The sequence below is a fragment of the Nanorana parkeri genome, unplaced genomic scaffold, assembly GCF_000935625.1.
Source record: "Nanorana parkeri isolate BGI_ZX_2015 unplaced genomic scaffold, ASM93562v1 scaffold614, whole genome shotgun sequence".
In the NCBI taxonomy this organism is placed as follows: Eukaryota; Metazoa; Chordata; class Amphibia; order Anura; family Dicroglossidae; genus Nanorana; species Nanorana parkeri.
This window is the reverse complement of record NW_017306882.1, coordinates 708,692-724,941: the sequence shown is the minus strand read 5'-3', so window position 1 is coordinate 724,941 and position 16,250 is coordinate 708,692. Positions and strand designations below refer to the sequence as shown.

The 16,250-nt window shown below is 40.7% G+C and overlaps 1 protein-coding gene across 1 annotated transcript in view; it reads right to left on the bottom strand.

Moving 5' to 3' along the window:
* Positions 1–14,119, bottom strand: part of SYNPO2 (synaptopodin 2) — a 167,968-nt gene extending 153,849 nt beyond the window's left edge. Inside the window, exon 1 of the mRNA XM_018562930.1 lies at positions 13,918–14,119. Coding sequence (XP_018418432.1) covers positions 13,918–14,022 — 105 coding nt within the window. The 5' untranslated portion in view covers positions 14,023–14,119. The remainder of the gene's footprint in view (positions 1–13,917) is intronic.
* Between the last annotated feature and the right edge of the window lie 2,131 nt (positions 14,120–16,250).

Here is a 16,250-nt window from a genome sequence, read left to right as displayed (position 1 = left end):
GGACATCCTGCTAGTACCAGCACTTCCTGTTGGATCTGACAACGAGAACAACAACCTCTTGCAATGTCTATTGCCAATGCCGTGGATGTTTACTAGCGGGGCTATGTTATCTAGTGCTGTAGCTCGCTCCATAGGAATGCCCCTACATTGGGTTCCATCCTTGGGTGGAGCTACAGCACAGGGGCCACATATCTTAATGGTATACTTTCTACATACACTTTGTTCAGTAGGGGATTCAAGAAAGACTTTTAAGTTGCACTGATTCTTCTTCATTAACAGCAGCAGAATAAAGTCAGGCCATGACCTGACTGTACCATCTGGTAGGGCTGTTTAAAAGTTAGGACTGGATGTTTAGAAAAACAAATCTTTAGGCAGTTGAAACAGCTTCCTTGTATATATTTCCTCTCTGTTTTTAGCTGTTTGCCTGAAGTCCAGCTTTAAAAACATTGAATGTTGCAGGATTTAGGTGGTGAACAGGTAACTACAATGTGTGACAAATACAACAAAGTGTATGTGCTTAAGAATTGCTTATATAAGTCAACATAAGTGACATATAAGATCACAGCTTAAATGCGTACTTTGGTATCCAGTACTATACAAGAAGAGTGAGGTAATCCCTCATCATACCCCATTGCCTGCTAAGGAGCATGTGAAAAGTGCAGATGCTGGGATAAAATATATTGCAATAATAGTTCATAAGCTTGCTAAATTAGCTGTTAGACAACTGAGCGGGCATAGAGAAGCCGGGGTGTAATATACTTTAATGTATACCAGGTTCATACTTCAACTAAAATGTCAATTCCCTCAGCACCTTCCACATGTTATTTTTTTCTGTGAAATAAACTGTTGGAGATCTGCTCAATGGGCTGTTTTTCATTTTAATAGAGCAGGTTCAGTAACAGTTCTGAGAGAGAGGTACGCATGCAATGGGCCATGTCTCATGGTTGATTAAGTTGAATTGCCAAGTGTTGAATAAGAATTTAAAGCAAGGCCATAACACATCACTCCTAGATAATGGATGTAGCTCCGGGTAAGAAAGGAGAACTGAGCTCAGACATTTACATGAATCCATTCTTTCTAAAACAAAACAAAAAAAGGTTGTATATGTACAGTACATATTGCCTGTGTGGAAAAGGATGCCAAACATATTGTAGTGCTCCTGTGAGTTAATGCTAACAAATGTAATTAGAAGGGTTGTGTAAGTGATTCATCTCCTGCTCAACTGTATACATTTTCAAGCTATTTCTGGCTTCAGTACTCGTGTGCACTGTTCTCCAACTCTCTTCCAAAGTTCCACTGCTTAACTTTCCAAGTTTACAGAAGGTTAAAATGAAGACAGAAGGTTTAAATAACCAGTTTTTTTGTCCTCAAGAAGATCTCAGTCAGTGAAGGATGCAACCTGAGCTTCACACAAGGAGGGCGATAGCAATGGACAACTGGGCCCAGGTGTATAAAAATGCACATGGAAAGGAACATTGAGTCTTGACCATATGTGGGGTGGGAATGGTGTAAAGGCTAACAGAAAAAAGACTCGGGGGTTAAATAATAACATACAGCTAATAACAATGGTATGCAACCTCTTATTATGAACAGTCTGCTTTTTGAGCCCTCCTGAAACAAAACATAAATAATTGTTTTGGATTTTTGCACAATTCAGTTACAACACTTTGTATTAGGAGTTGCAGTTTCTTGGATCCCCTAACACCACAAAAGTGGGGTCTCAGACTAATGAGGCTGACACAGCATGGTTATACATAGGCCAATATTTAAAAGAGATGTTCTTGATTCCAAGCATCACTTGCACTCATGGAGCCAGTTCTGACCATCTAATGCTTACTTTCCTGTCACAAGATATGTGCAAATTGTCATCTCCATCATCCCTTAGAATAGGCTGGACAGATGTTAACAAAAGCCTAATTCAGTCAGAAATGCCCACTAGCACACAGGAAGATTTTTCAGCTCTGTAAACAGGCCTGGTCCTTTCCCTAGTGCCCCTCTGCTATGGGGCAAAGGGAAGAATTCAAGTACTGCCTGTGTACGTACAACTGAATCACTTAGCGAGTATGACAGAAGGTCCCAGAGTGACTCAGAGTGACTCATGTGAAGATAGGCAAATACCTCTCCTCCCATCATTTTTCTCACATTTAATTTTTGCAGTGGTCTGGAAATGAAAAAGAGAACACAAGCAAAAAAAGAATTGTATTTAACATTCTCCCAAGATGTTCTAGAATTATCTCTATGTTATTTAATAGCCACTTAGAAGGAAACCATCATCATATCATACCATATTCTAACTGGATGTAAGGAAAACCCTGCTCAAGTTAAAAGCTGCTAACATTTTTCAAACATTACATTTTTAGATGCAATGGCGTGTTATTTTACAACCCAACCTCAGTAAAATCTATCATGTCCAAGGAGATGGGGGAGGTGGGTATATATGTCCTATGTCAGGAAAGTAAATATAGGCAGTGACCGACCTCATTCCCTTCCCCCTCAAAATAAAAATATGGTGGGGAACGACATTATAAATGAAGAAAAACAACAGAAAACTATTAAAATGACACCACATAAAATAAGCTTAACTGAGTTAAATCTGCTTTAGTTTCCAGTGATAATGTCTGAAGGTGATGGGAATGAAGAGCAGTTAGAAGAAACAAAGACCATCAGTTTATTGTGGCCCATAGGAAACCCTGAATCAGCTGTGTTTATTATTTATGATTAACACTGGCCTAAACTGAAGGAAGGTGGACTACAAGAACCATTGGGAACCTTGGATGATTCGCTATGATGCTGAAAACTGGTATGAAGGATACGAAAATATTATAACAACTGTGAGATGCATACAGTATATATTACAAATGTGGCAGACAGAAGAGTCCTGATCATATTCTATAAATAACTGAATTTTGCAAAAATGCAAAACAATTATTTATGTTTTGTTTTATGACTCTATAAAACAAATCTTCAATGGCAGGAAACTAAAATTAGGTTTTTCGAGTCAATAATATTCTTTAAAAATCCCCCAAATTTCAAAGGAGATGGTCACAGATCAGAATGGCTAATCTCCACCATTAGCAGAGCGCATGTGATGAAGATCCTCAGCCTTCCCATGTATGGGCAGCACTGAAAGGTGACTGGAGCAGCATTTTCTAACAATTTTAGCCTATTACTCATTATTTATCCCACCAAGACTAGGAATGATGGATAATGGATGCTGCAACAGAATGTGATACAAGGTGAGTGATACAGGTGTGTAACTGTTTTCTATGCTTTGGTAATTAGTGCTTAATGTGTTGCCCACTGACTCAGATCTGATTTATTTTTTTTAGAAAGCCCAATTTTTATATTTTATTTTGAATGAATCGTGGAAGGATTAGATACTATGTCAGGTTTTTATCGCTGTCTGTTTTTCTATTGGGGAGATCTTACATCCTTTCCTGTCAAGAGAAGAAGTTAGGGAAAGTCTCTGGAATGGGGGCACATAGAAAAAACTCAGATGGGAAAAGACAGAATGACTTGATCTACCAACGGCCAGATTCTTACAGTAAATGATTTGCAGCAGTTATGTAATGGAGGAAATAATAAATTGCAACACAGCTATTGTTGGACTTTTCAATTTAGTGACTGTAGAAGGAACCCCAGCAGCAACCTAAGGTAAACTATAACATTGTTCAAGCTAATGTTTTTTAGGAGGGCTTTGTTGCTAAATGAAAGTGAGTCATATTAGTCATGTTTCTGCTTTATATCTTAATTCCTAAAATGTCCATTATTTCCCTGATCTGAAATGGTACAGGTTCATGCTGGCAGAATTCCAAGCCAGATCTATAAAAGCATTTTGAGTTAGTAAAAACAGCAACTGTAACCCGGGAACAGCTAAAGAGTAAGGTTTGAAAAGAATAACTCCTCTGGTGTCAAGGAGCTCAATAAAATCCTAATTATCTTGATGCAGCTTTATCGTTTTATATCTTATTCATAGGTTCTAAAAGATGAACTGAGTAAAGATGGAGAAAAAAAGAATAGTAAAATACATTCCAGTTTCGCTGCATTTTTAGCAATTTGTGTGTATATATATATATATATATATACACACACACACACACACACACACACACACACAGTATATTGTAGCAGTGCGTGGCAATGCCACGGGGTCATTTGGCAACATAGTCACCCAGGACTCTCAGACGGTGGGAGAGGTTCCAGAAAGCAAGTACTTTTACTGGGAAAGAGCTGCCTTTGCAGTTCCTCACAGGTTTTCTGGATTATAGTTGAGATACTGGAACTGGGAGATTTCAAAGAGAATTGAGAGGGATGAAGTCTCAATTCCTGGGTCCGTGGTTAGGTAGTGGCCAGCACCTAATGATTGCACACCTGTGCACAGCACTTATAGAAAGGGTGCTGGCTAATGTTCAGGGCTCCACCTGGGAGACATGGAGGTTGCTGTTCAGGAATCAGAAGGACTCCACCAAGGGGTCAGGATGGAGCCAGGTGGCTGTGTGTGTGCTGGAGGCAGAGACACATGAGGGATGTGTGTAAGAGTCACAAAAGTTGTGTGGAAAGCTGCTGAAAGCTACTACGGTAAATGGTATGGCGTACGTCTGAGGTGTTTTGTTGAGGAAAACCCAAAAGTTCTGGCACTGGGACACATGAAGTGTATGTGACAACCTTGAGTTGGTGAGACATTGTAATATGTTCTGTTTGGTGAAAGACAAGCGAACCTTATGTTGTGTTACTGAAGATAGCTGTTTTCTGTTATGAAAGAAATAAAAAACTGTCCTTTTTTATATTAAAATGGTTTAAAGACTGGTCATTAAGCACTCATCATTGTGCTAATATCTCCAAGCATCACAGTATATATACAGTATATTTATATAGAGAGAGAGAGAGAGAGAGAGAGAAAGTTCTCTCTCAAGTCCACTTTTCTGCTCAGTGGGTGGGTACAATAGCCAGCCTGCTATTGGCAATTGCAATTTGAAATAGCCAATAGCAGGCTGGCTATTGCTCCACATTGTTTACATTCTGCTGTCGACCGTGGAATCTAGCCGCTGGCCGGCAGAAAGGTGTAAACAAATAATTTTTTAGTGTGCACCAAGCAACTGACAATTTCTCAATGTGCATTAATCCACAGGCAAAAAAAAAACCCAGGACATATCATGTCCTCGATTTTATTTGCCGGGTGCTTGACGGTGCTGGTTGCTGGAATGTGAAAGTGCTTGAAAGTGCCATCATGAACATCACTTTTTTTCTTATGTCCTTCAAAATTAGCTCTCAACTTTGCCATATTGCCGTCAATATTTTATATGCTCTCCAATGCCATAGCAGCACTTGGACTGCTTTGAAGCCAGAAGTTATGGGTAATATCCTGTGAAGGTTAGTCTACTGAAGGTATGAGCAGTTAACAGTGCTTTTGCTGTGTAATATAGTTCAGGGTTTTGATGGTAATAAGGCATTTATGGACAGATATGGTACATGAAATGGAGCTTTAGTTTTATTGTTCCCTGATTCCTATGCACACACAGAATAAAAAAATATAAAATAAGATTGTGTCATTTTTCTCAATTAGAGAGGTCAGTTTTTTTATGTTGCTTATAACCAAGTTAAAAATTAGATACATTTTGTGTACATATAGACCATCATGAACATTTTTATATTTTATATTGTATTTTATATGCTCTCAAATGCCATAGTAGTATCATGGGCTGCTATGAGGCCGGAAGGCATGGGTGATGTTCTGGCAAGGTTAGTCTTCTGGAGGTATCAGCAGTTAACAATGCTTTTGCTGTGTAATATAGTTCAGAGTTTTGTTGGTTGCAGGGAATCTGTGGGCAGATGGAATGGAGCTTATTTGGTTGAATTGTCCCCAGATTCCTCTGTACACACAGACTAAAAATATAAAATAAGGTTTTGTAATTTTTCTGACAATGAAGAAAATTTGATCAATGTTACCAAAACTAAGTGGGTAACGAGAAAACAGATTAACAAAGGAAAGATATAAGTAAAGCAAGATCTCATCATCAAAGGAGAAAAACTGGTCAGTGACAAGAATGAATTTAAAGGTCAATACTAAGGGGAAAATGTGGACATCAAATAAGAAAAGTAACACATATCTCTTGAGGGAAGGGTGGTTCAAAAACAGCTGTGGGGCAGCTCTATAAAAACATATAGGATATATGAACCGCTGGAGAACTGGAAAGTTCAGGTAAAATATATTAAGTGTAGAAACTTTGTTTAGTTTAGGACTACAAGGACAGTGTCAGGGTGCTTTCTGTTTATAATACAGCTCTTCTACATTGACACATAGTGATGAATGAGTCTCAGAAACAACTCACAACCTTTTTCATCATTAGTTTTTAGCATGTAGGAGAGATTATACAGAGAGCCACAGCCAACGCTGGTTTAACAGTCAGTCCAGCTGTTCTGCATCTGTTTTAGCACAAGATTAATTGAATTAAGCTCATAACAATATTTTTTATTGGAAGGATTTTTTCATACAGACTAGTTCTAAATAGAGACAACAAAAAAATGAATCACTGGGCAATGCTTGAATTAATTTGCATTCTCCTATCATAGAAGAATGCTATAGTAGAAGCAAAAGATACAATAAAAATGTTAATGCATGCTATGAAATATTATTAATAATAATACTATATACTATTATTATCATTAATAATTGTAATGCAAATAATATATCAATATTCTCCAATACTCTACCAGTAAATCTGAACAAGATTTGCTTTATTCTGGTTCTAGAATAGGTGCTGAGTGAATGTGGACATCTGCTTTATTTACATCCCATTTTTTGCATTCCATTTTTTACAGGAATAGAACATGGTGTGCAGCCTACAAGATAAAAGGCCTACTTGGAATATATTCCTCCTAATAAGTGGAAAAAGGAAATAAGGTTGTGAGCTGTTTACCTTGTTCTTGTTTTAATCTTCAACTTTTACTTTCTTTTTTTTAAATTAAGGAAGGGGGTAGGAAAAAAGAACATACACCACATACTTCCATAAATCCTGCAATCTCTACAGACCTTTGAGGTGAGTCCAGCATACCCTCAGCATGAGCTGTTAGGCCTTGTTCAACCAAGCGTGTTCCAGGAGCAGAGCAGAGAAGTTACAGACCGGAGCAAAACTGCGTCCAATGTATTCCAATGCTATTTTTAGCTCCAGTTCACATCGCAGCGTTCCGTTCCAGAGCAGGTAAAAAAACTGCAGCAGGCCCTATTTTACCTGCTCTGGAACGCATGCAAACGCCCTGCAACGCACTGAAAGCCCATTTTAAACGAAAATTTTTTTGATTATTTTTTGCCAAAAACGGCCCAGAACACATCAAAAACGCGGCAAAAAACGCGGCACAACCCACTGCACTGCGTGTGCAGAAACTCATGCAGATCTGCTCTGCATTTGGTGTGAACAAGGCCTTAGTGTTCCTGTTGCTTTTGAACCACTTTTTCATACAATCTGAATTTAATCAACAAAGGGCTGGTATTGAGGGAGCAAAAGCTGCAAATGGCCCAGGCCCTGTAGCTGCATGGATTTAAAACACATTTGCTTAGTGTGTGACATTGGTGGTCCTTTAGAGGATCTTTTTTAGTGCATGTTTTACCAGGTGACCTTAGTTGATATTATTGACATTTTTCATTATGTAAGCGTAATTAATTAGATGTTAAAGTATATATGAAGCCAAAACTTTGTTTTATTATTTTAAAAATCCTGCCAGGTTTATAGCCATGTGTATCCCATTGGCCCATATGGGAGATTTACCTAAAGTTACTACACTATAGACACAACAGGAAGTAAGAGGAAATCTTGGGAAGTGGAAAGTGAGAGAAATCCTTTCTTAGTTATCACCAGAACCAGAACAGTAGTCACCAGGACACATAGAGAGTAGGGATGAGCTTTGGGTGCTGGTTTAACATGAGTTTGACCTCAACCCAGCTTGCTTGCAGTTCAGCGAACAGATTGGCCATATTTGGCCAGCTTGCCTATCTGCCAAGACCCCAGGTAATACAGCCAGAAGGTCCCAACATATTTCCACTGGCATCTGTTTAAAATTGTGAACAAGCTGGTGGGGATACTGGGCGACATCACTGAGCAAATATGATCTTGGTAGTGATGTGTTGTGGTAGTGGGCCTAAATTGTTGGGGCTGGCTAGAGTTCCCGGAAAGTGTAAGACAGGAATCTGGGTGATAGATAAACCCCGGACAGACCTCTCCTGGCTCTCTACATGACCACCTGCTACAACCCCTATATTCCCCATATTCATTCATGTGTTGTGGTGCAGATATCTGTAGGCCTCCTTATTTTAAAGGGAGCCTCTTTTTTTTTAGGGGGACCCCATGCCATTTAAATTTTTCCTTAAAAGAACAGTACACACTGTTTATATTGTGATTTGTTGGTTTACCCTTACAATTCAAACTAACAGTGAACATGCAGACCCCCTCCACTCCTCCTGAACCATAACAGGCCACATGCCCTCAAAATTGGAATGGTACTTTAGAAGGGTGCCTACGAAGCCTTTTCGCCCCTTCGTGGGAACTTGTTCTTTTGTTAAACTCCACTTTCTGTCCCCCAAAAAGGAATATGAGGCACTATGTAGGAAAAGTATCTAAATATGGAATCCCCAGATATCCTCCTCCCCTAGGTGAAAGAGTAAAATGTAAATAGTAAATACTGTAAATAGTAAAATGTAAATAGTAAATACAAACACCCACAGGACATTTGGTTGATGGGGACACCCAGGATTCCGGGCCATTTGTTTACAAGCAAGACATTATTATTATTATTATTATTATTATTATTATTATTATACAGGATTTATATAGCGCCAATAGTTTGCACAGCGCTTTACAATATAAGGAAGACATTACAGTCACAATACAATTTAAGACAAGATGGTAAGGAGGGCCCTGCCCGTGAGGGCTTACAATCTAAAAAATTGTTTACAAGCAAGCCTGCAGGGATCTTACTTAGATAAGTGGTAGTGCCACTAAAAATGACAAATGGGTTGGGACCTGTCATTTAGCAGTGGCAATGCTACAGATGCTAAATGACAGATTCCCTACAGCTAAACCCCACTGCTAAATGGCAGATCCCTGGCCCAAAAAAGTCACATCATTCTTCGCTCTCTATATTTGTCCTGGTGAAAGTTAAAGAAAATCACAAATTTTGGGTTGTCATCAGAACACGAATAGATGGGTTCTTCTAATGGGGACACTAGTTTTGGTGACCTTGCTGACCAACAAAGATTTCCTTTACTTTGACAGGAATTCCTCTCAATTCATATTGTGACTATTGGATAGGAAGTAAAGGTAAATCTCCCCAATGGAACACAGATTGCAAATAAGCTGGTAGGGGTTACAACCCTCCCTTTCTCTATCCAAAACTTTAAAAAGAAAACCCACACTGCAAGGGTTAACTGCTCGTTTGGGTTTAGGGACTAAAATTTTAAAAAATCTACCCACCTGATCCTCGATCCTGCGGCAGGGACTGTTCATCTCACGTCTAGTGGGAGTGCAATGGAATGATGACGTCATGGGTCCTTAGGCCGCTGGAGCCCGGGAGAAAAGAGACTGTGGGGACCAGTCTAGCAGCAAAGCGGCACTGAGGATCAGATGAGTATATTATTATATTTCTTTATTTTAATCCCTAGACCTAAATAAGTTGTTAACCCTTGCAGTGCAGTGGTAGCCCCACTAAAGGGGCTAATTTATAGATTGCCTGGAGTTCTTCTTTAAGGTCATTATAGAATACCGTATCTAAAGGTTTATGTTGAGCGTAGTGGTTTCCTGTTGTGTCCTCTGTTTAGCAATTTAGAAATGTGAATTAAAATTAATTTATATCCATTTGCTATTATATTGTTCTAAACTGGGCCACACATATCACAATTTAATTGTACAATCCGTTTTAGGTTTACCAACAACTACTGCAAGGGCCTACTTGACTAGATATAAAGTGGATTTTTTGGGTAGATTATCATACATCATAGTGGTTGGCATATCTAAGGCTGTATAGACTGAAAGATGTGTGGCCATCTTATCACATACCACCATACTGCACAGAGTCCATGAGACACAGATGTGAGTTCTTACTCCAATGGATGTGTAGCTTACAATTTCATGACCCCAACACAGCCGCCATTTTATTTTATTATTTGTTTATTTAGCTAAAATTAGAGATGCACTGATACTAGTATAGGTATCGGTGCCAATGCCAAGTATTTGGTCGTATACTCATACTCGCCCAAATGCTCCGATGCCTAGCCCTATACCTGAGCTTACATGCTGCCCAACTTCCTGATTGGCCAGGCAGCCAGCTCCATGCTCCCTCGTGACTTGGGCAACAAGTTATTACACAGCGCTCGGCTTCCTGATTGGCCAGAAAACCGGCTCCATGCTTCCTCCTCACTTGGTGACGAGGGAGCATAGAGACGGCTTCCATGCTAATCAGGAAGCCAGGTAGTGAGTTATTACATGCCGCCTGGCTTCTTTAATGGTAGTGCAGAGCCAAAGAACTTTGATCGATCAAAAAAATTAACGATTAATCGTGGGATTAATCGTTAATTTCCGCAGCCCTAATATATACATATATACACCCACACACACAACCACACAGTATACAATATACACACCATATTGCCAAAAGTATTGGGACACCCCTCTAAATCATTTGATTCAGATGTTCCAATCACCTCCATGGCCACAGGTATATAAAATCAAGCACCTAGGCATGCAGCCGCTTCTACAAATATTTGTGAAAGAATGGGAGCTCAAATGAATTCAAGCGTGATACCGTAATAAGTTGCTACCTGTGCAATAAGTCCATCCGAGAAATTTCCATGCTACTATATTCCACGGTAAACTGTTAGTGGTATTATAACAAAGTGGGAGCAACTGGGAACAACAGCAACTCAGTCACGAAGTGGTAGGCCATGTAAAATGACAGAGCGTGGTCAGCGCAGGCTGAAGTGCAGCCAACTGTCTGCAGAGTCAATAGCTACAGACCTCCAAACTTCGTGTGGCCTTCAGATTGGCACAACAACAGTGCGTAGAGAGCTTCATGGAATGGGTTTCCATGGCCGAGCAGCTGCATCCAAGCCTTACATCACTAAGTGCAATGCAAAGCATCGGATGTGGTGTAAAGCACACCGCCACTGGACTCTAGAGAAGTGGAAGCATGTTCTCTGGAGTGATGAATCACACTTCTCGGTCTGGCAATCCGATGGACGTTTCTGGGTTTGGCAGTTGCCAGGAGAACGGTACTTGCCTGACTGCATTGTGCCAAGTGTAAAGTTTGGTGGAGGGGGGATTGTGGTGTGGGGTTGTTTTTCAGCGATTGGGCTTGGCCGCTTAGGTACAGTGAAGGGAACTCTTAAGGCATCAGCATACCAAGACATTTTGGAGAATTTCATGGTCCCAACTTTGTGGGAACAGTTTTGGAATGAGCGGGTTTGGGGTGGAGGAACTTGATCGGCCTGCACAGAGTCCTGACCTCAACCCATTAGAACATCTTTGGGATGAATTAGAGCGGAGACTGCGAGCCAGGCCTTCTCGTCCAACATCAGTACCTGACCTCACAAATCCGCTTCTGGAATAATGGTCAAACATTCCCAAACCTTGTGGACGCCTTCCCAGAAGAGTTGAAGCCGTTATAGCTGCAAAGGGTGGGCCAACTCAATATTGAACCCTACGGACTAAGACTGGGATGCCATTAAAGTTCATGTGTGTGTAAAAGCAGGGGTCCAAATACTTTTGGCAATATGGTGTATACACACAGACACAGACACACACACACACTGTATATATTTAATGCAAGTAGTGTTATTACCTGGATTTGACTTGGCATCAACCTCTTGCAGTCCTTCCACAGCAGAGCTCAGACTGAGGAAGGCAGAACAAAGCCAACCAGTTTTGCTGCAGGGCTCATGTGATAACAAGTGACATGCTGATAGGAAGAGTTACATAGTCAGGTTGAAAAAAAGACACAAGTCTATTGAGTTCAACCAACAGAGAGATAAAAATGAATACATTAAAACAATGATAGAGTGACAAGGAGATGAGTTAATCAGTCTGCTGATTCCTCTTTCACTGTCCAGTTACAGGCTTGGGCATGGATAACACCTATAAGTGCTACTGAACTACAGGCCTCCTGCCCTGTCAGACAAGGCTGTACAGTGTGGCAGCGCTGTGTAAATCTCAGGACTGGATGGACCAGTAAAACAGCTCACATACAATATATGTATTTTACCTCTGTGCTTGCTCAGATGTCAGTATGGTAGAGCACAGGAGAGCCCCAGGAAATGTCAGAACCCCTGGTGTCTTTTTCTGCCAATATTACAAACTCCTGATATTTGTGGTAAAATTACACATTATAACAGGTGAGAGTACTTCCAGGAATGGATACATTATACATTTCTTTAATAAATATAGCCTGTAGACTCTATTGCCTGCTGTGCCATTATAACTAGTACATTTCTGAAACAATCCTGCCAGTTATATTACGTCTGCTACAATCTAGACATTTTTAGCATTGGCAATGCAACAGGCAATTATTTTATATGACTTAACTTCATTTCATTTTATGAAGAAATAAGCAATGTTTCCTCTAACTTTCCAAATACCATGTCCAGATATCAGTACACCAGCATTCCACTAGGTGGCAGAATTGATCTATTTAGAATATAAGCGGCACAGAAAAAGTTTGCTCTTCATTATGCTAAACATGGTAAATGTTTGTATTTTGATGTATACAAGGCAAATACTTGAATTCTTCCGTTTAGTAAATCTCATACAAAACATTTCTCCCAAATTTGTGAGATTAGAAGGAAGGACTTTTTCTAGCACCAAAATATTTAGGCAAAAGACACACATTTTCAACACCTCCAGCCATAGCAAACCATGAAGAATTCCTTCCCATGTATGTATACGTGAGACTTCAAATCAGTCAACTAAAGGCTCACCATACACATTACTATCCGACCATACAATATCTGCACAATCAATTTTAGATCTAGAGTAGTGTAATATTTACCTAACCTATATAATCAGTTTGTATCCAGACATGCAGACCCTTGAACTACATAGTTGTCAGGAGATTGTACAATCAGATTGTAACCTGTGCGGTGAGCTTAGAGGTGTAAATCACCTTTCTGTTAAGGGTAAAAAAAATTTAAAGCATCCCTTGCAATTTCTGTTTCATGTAAATGAACTTAAAGTTTGCATAAGTTTATGTAACTTGACTGCCTGTATATGTTCATAACACAAGTTACTGAAATGATTTGCTTTAGGCTTGATGCATTACCCAGTGCTTGTCGTGTGGTGTCATGCGAATCATGTTTTGAAGTTAAGCTTGCATGCCATTAAAATGACATTAAGCATGGGCTCAATGTAAACATTACCACATTTGTTAGTTCTTATGGTACCCCTGGGCTGTGTCTATAGCTGCAACCTATTTGGAAGCTTCATAATGCATTGTATCTTTGTGCATAAAGCTGTTAGACATTAATTTGCCTTCCTCTGTTTTCTATTTATTCATCTTTTTATTTCTCTCTGCTGGTCGCACTCAATGGACTTGTGTCTTATTTTCAACCTGACTAACTATAACTATCTGTGTTCCATTAGCAAACATGAAGCGTATAAGGAATCAGTAATTATTTTCTAACAATTTGACATGAAGAATTCCCAGCGCTCGGAGATGATCAAAGAGTTCATTGCAGTTAACATACACACAATCTCTGATCTGAATCTGAGATAAGTTTGGAAGTTCTCTGATCGTGGAACATGCTCTCTTGATTAGAGTTTTGCTTAACATATACAATACTCTGCCTAAACTGAAAAAAAAGACAGATCTGGTGATAATATGCACTATGTGTTCTTCAACTGACAAACACAAAACCCATAAAGAAATAAGTCTTCTTACCTTGGACACATGCAGCATTTCATGGTACTCTTTTCCACCTTGCAACCTGAAGCCCCAGGGTGTTCCTCCACTCATTGTAACACAGATATAATCCCCAGTGCCCATTTTCCTCGGCTGCTGTTTATTCCTTCGTGAATGGCGAGGAAAAGTTTTCCTAAGTTAAACCTGACTGGTGGATTTGGTCGGACAGCAACCAGATGTGAGCCTGCACAGCCCCACTCTGATACTCATTGCACATTGAAATGTGGTTATTGAGGAGCATGGAGGAGATGAAGAGGACTCCAAGGATCAGCCCACTGCATCGTCAGAGGGATAGCTCCATCCTCCAGCCTCTGGGAAAGCATCAGTGTTCTTTTTCAAAACTATTAACACCAGCCCACTCATACAGCTTCTTCTTTAATAAGAGCAAAGGGCTCTTTGAATTTGGCAAAAACAACACTGTTGAGCAATACGTACATTAAGGGGAAATATTACATTACATTATTAATCTAATAAATGAGAAAGAGCAACACATATTTATTTAATACATCTATGATAGTGCTATAAGAATATTATGAAGGACTCTGCCAGTACAACTTCTTATGGTTCCGCTTGGTGTTTGTCTCAGGTAGTGATAAGGGAAGTTCTAAAGGGAGCCTGTCACTACAGAGCTTTGCTGATGATATCATTCTGAAAATAACAGTCGTCTGGTTGTAATGCTGATCCTTCAGCTGTGGATGTTCTGAGACAGTACCCTGGAACAAGTATGCAAATTAGGAGTTGTGATTTTACTTTGGCTTCACTTCTTTTGGGTCAGAGACTCAAGCCATTGCAGCTAGAGGATCAGCATGTAATCAGGTAATCCTCTGAACACAAACATTGCCTACAACGTGGCTAGATTTATCTTTTTGCTTTTTACTACAGAGCATCCTTTTTAACTACAGGCAGGGCCAATTTCCCCACAAGGCCACCGAGGCTATGGCCTCAGGGCGGCAGGGAGTAGAGGGGCGCCACAGCTGATACTGGCACTTTAAATTTTTTAGAAAGTTCGGCTGCCTGAGGTCCTGAGCTTGCTGGGGACCTCAGGCAGCTGCCTTTAATAGTGCTGATCTGACTGCCTCCTCCTCCTTCCCCGCTCCGCCACAGCACAGGACAGCCCCACACCCACCAGCACAGCCCTGGGGCCGGGCAGAAGCCCGAATCCCACCCATTCAGCCCTAGAGAGCCCAGCAGCTGCATGCAGAGCCCCGGAGAGCCTGGCACCCACCCACAAAGCCCTGGAGAGACCCACACACAGCCCTGATGAGACCTGGACGCATCCCTGGTGAGACCTGCACACAGCCCTGCCGATACCTAAATCCAGCTCTGGTGAGACCTGATTGCATCCCTGCTGAGACCAGCACACATCCCTGCCAAGACCAGCACCCATCCCTGCTGAGACCAACACCCATCTCTGCTGAGACCAACACCCATCCCTGCTGAGACCCAAACACATCCTTGCTGAGACCAGCACACATCCCTACTGAGACCGGCATGCATCCCTGCTGAGACCAGCATACATCCCTGCTGAGACCAGCACGTATTCCTGCTGAGATCTGCACGCATCCCTGCTGAGATCTGCACGCATCCCTGCTGAGACCCAAATGCATCCCTGGAGAGACTTGAAGGCATCCCTGGTGCGATCCAAATGCAGTCCTGGTGAGATCTGCATGCAGCCCTGGTGAAACCCAAATGCAGCTCTGGTGCGATCTGCTCGCACACCTATATAATTGCTGTGTATTCATGGATTGATGGGATCTGTAGTCCTCTATAGCCGGTTGCCATTCTCCATAGTTGTATAATTAATGATTAAACAGCAATACAGAATGGCTATAGCTATAGAAGACTATAAATCTCAGCAATCCATGATTGCTGGTTGCCATTTTCCATTGCTGGATAATCATGGGATGAGTTACAGTTCTTCATAATTATAAAGAGACTGCCCTAAAATCATTAGCCTGTATTGCTTTTTTTAAAAATGTCCTTTTAAGAAAAAGTATGGGTAATTGGTATCGGCAAGTGTGGAAATATGTTTTTCATTTATCTATTCTAACAGTGACGAGAATGGTGGGGGTGTGGGTTGTGGGTTGAGAAACCCTCTTTGGGGCAGCAGAGAGGGCAAATCTGGCCCTGACTACAGGGTATTTAAACCTGTTTCTCTTAAGGTAGCTTCCATTTTCTTTTTTAAGTCAATAACACACTGATCTGTTAGAAAGCAGATAAGCTGTATACATTATGCACCACCAGGTATTCATCAGCATGACTTATAGCATTAGTAATCTCTCCACTGACACCCCAGGATCCCTACAAAACCT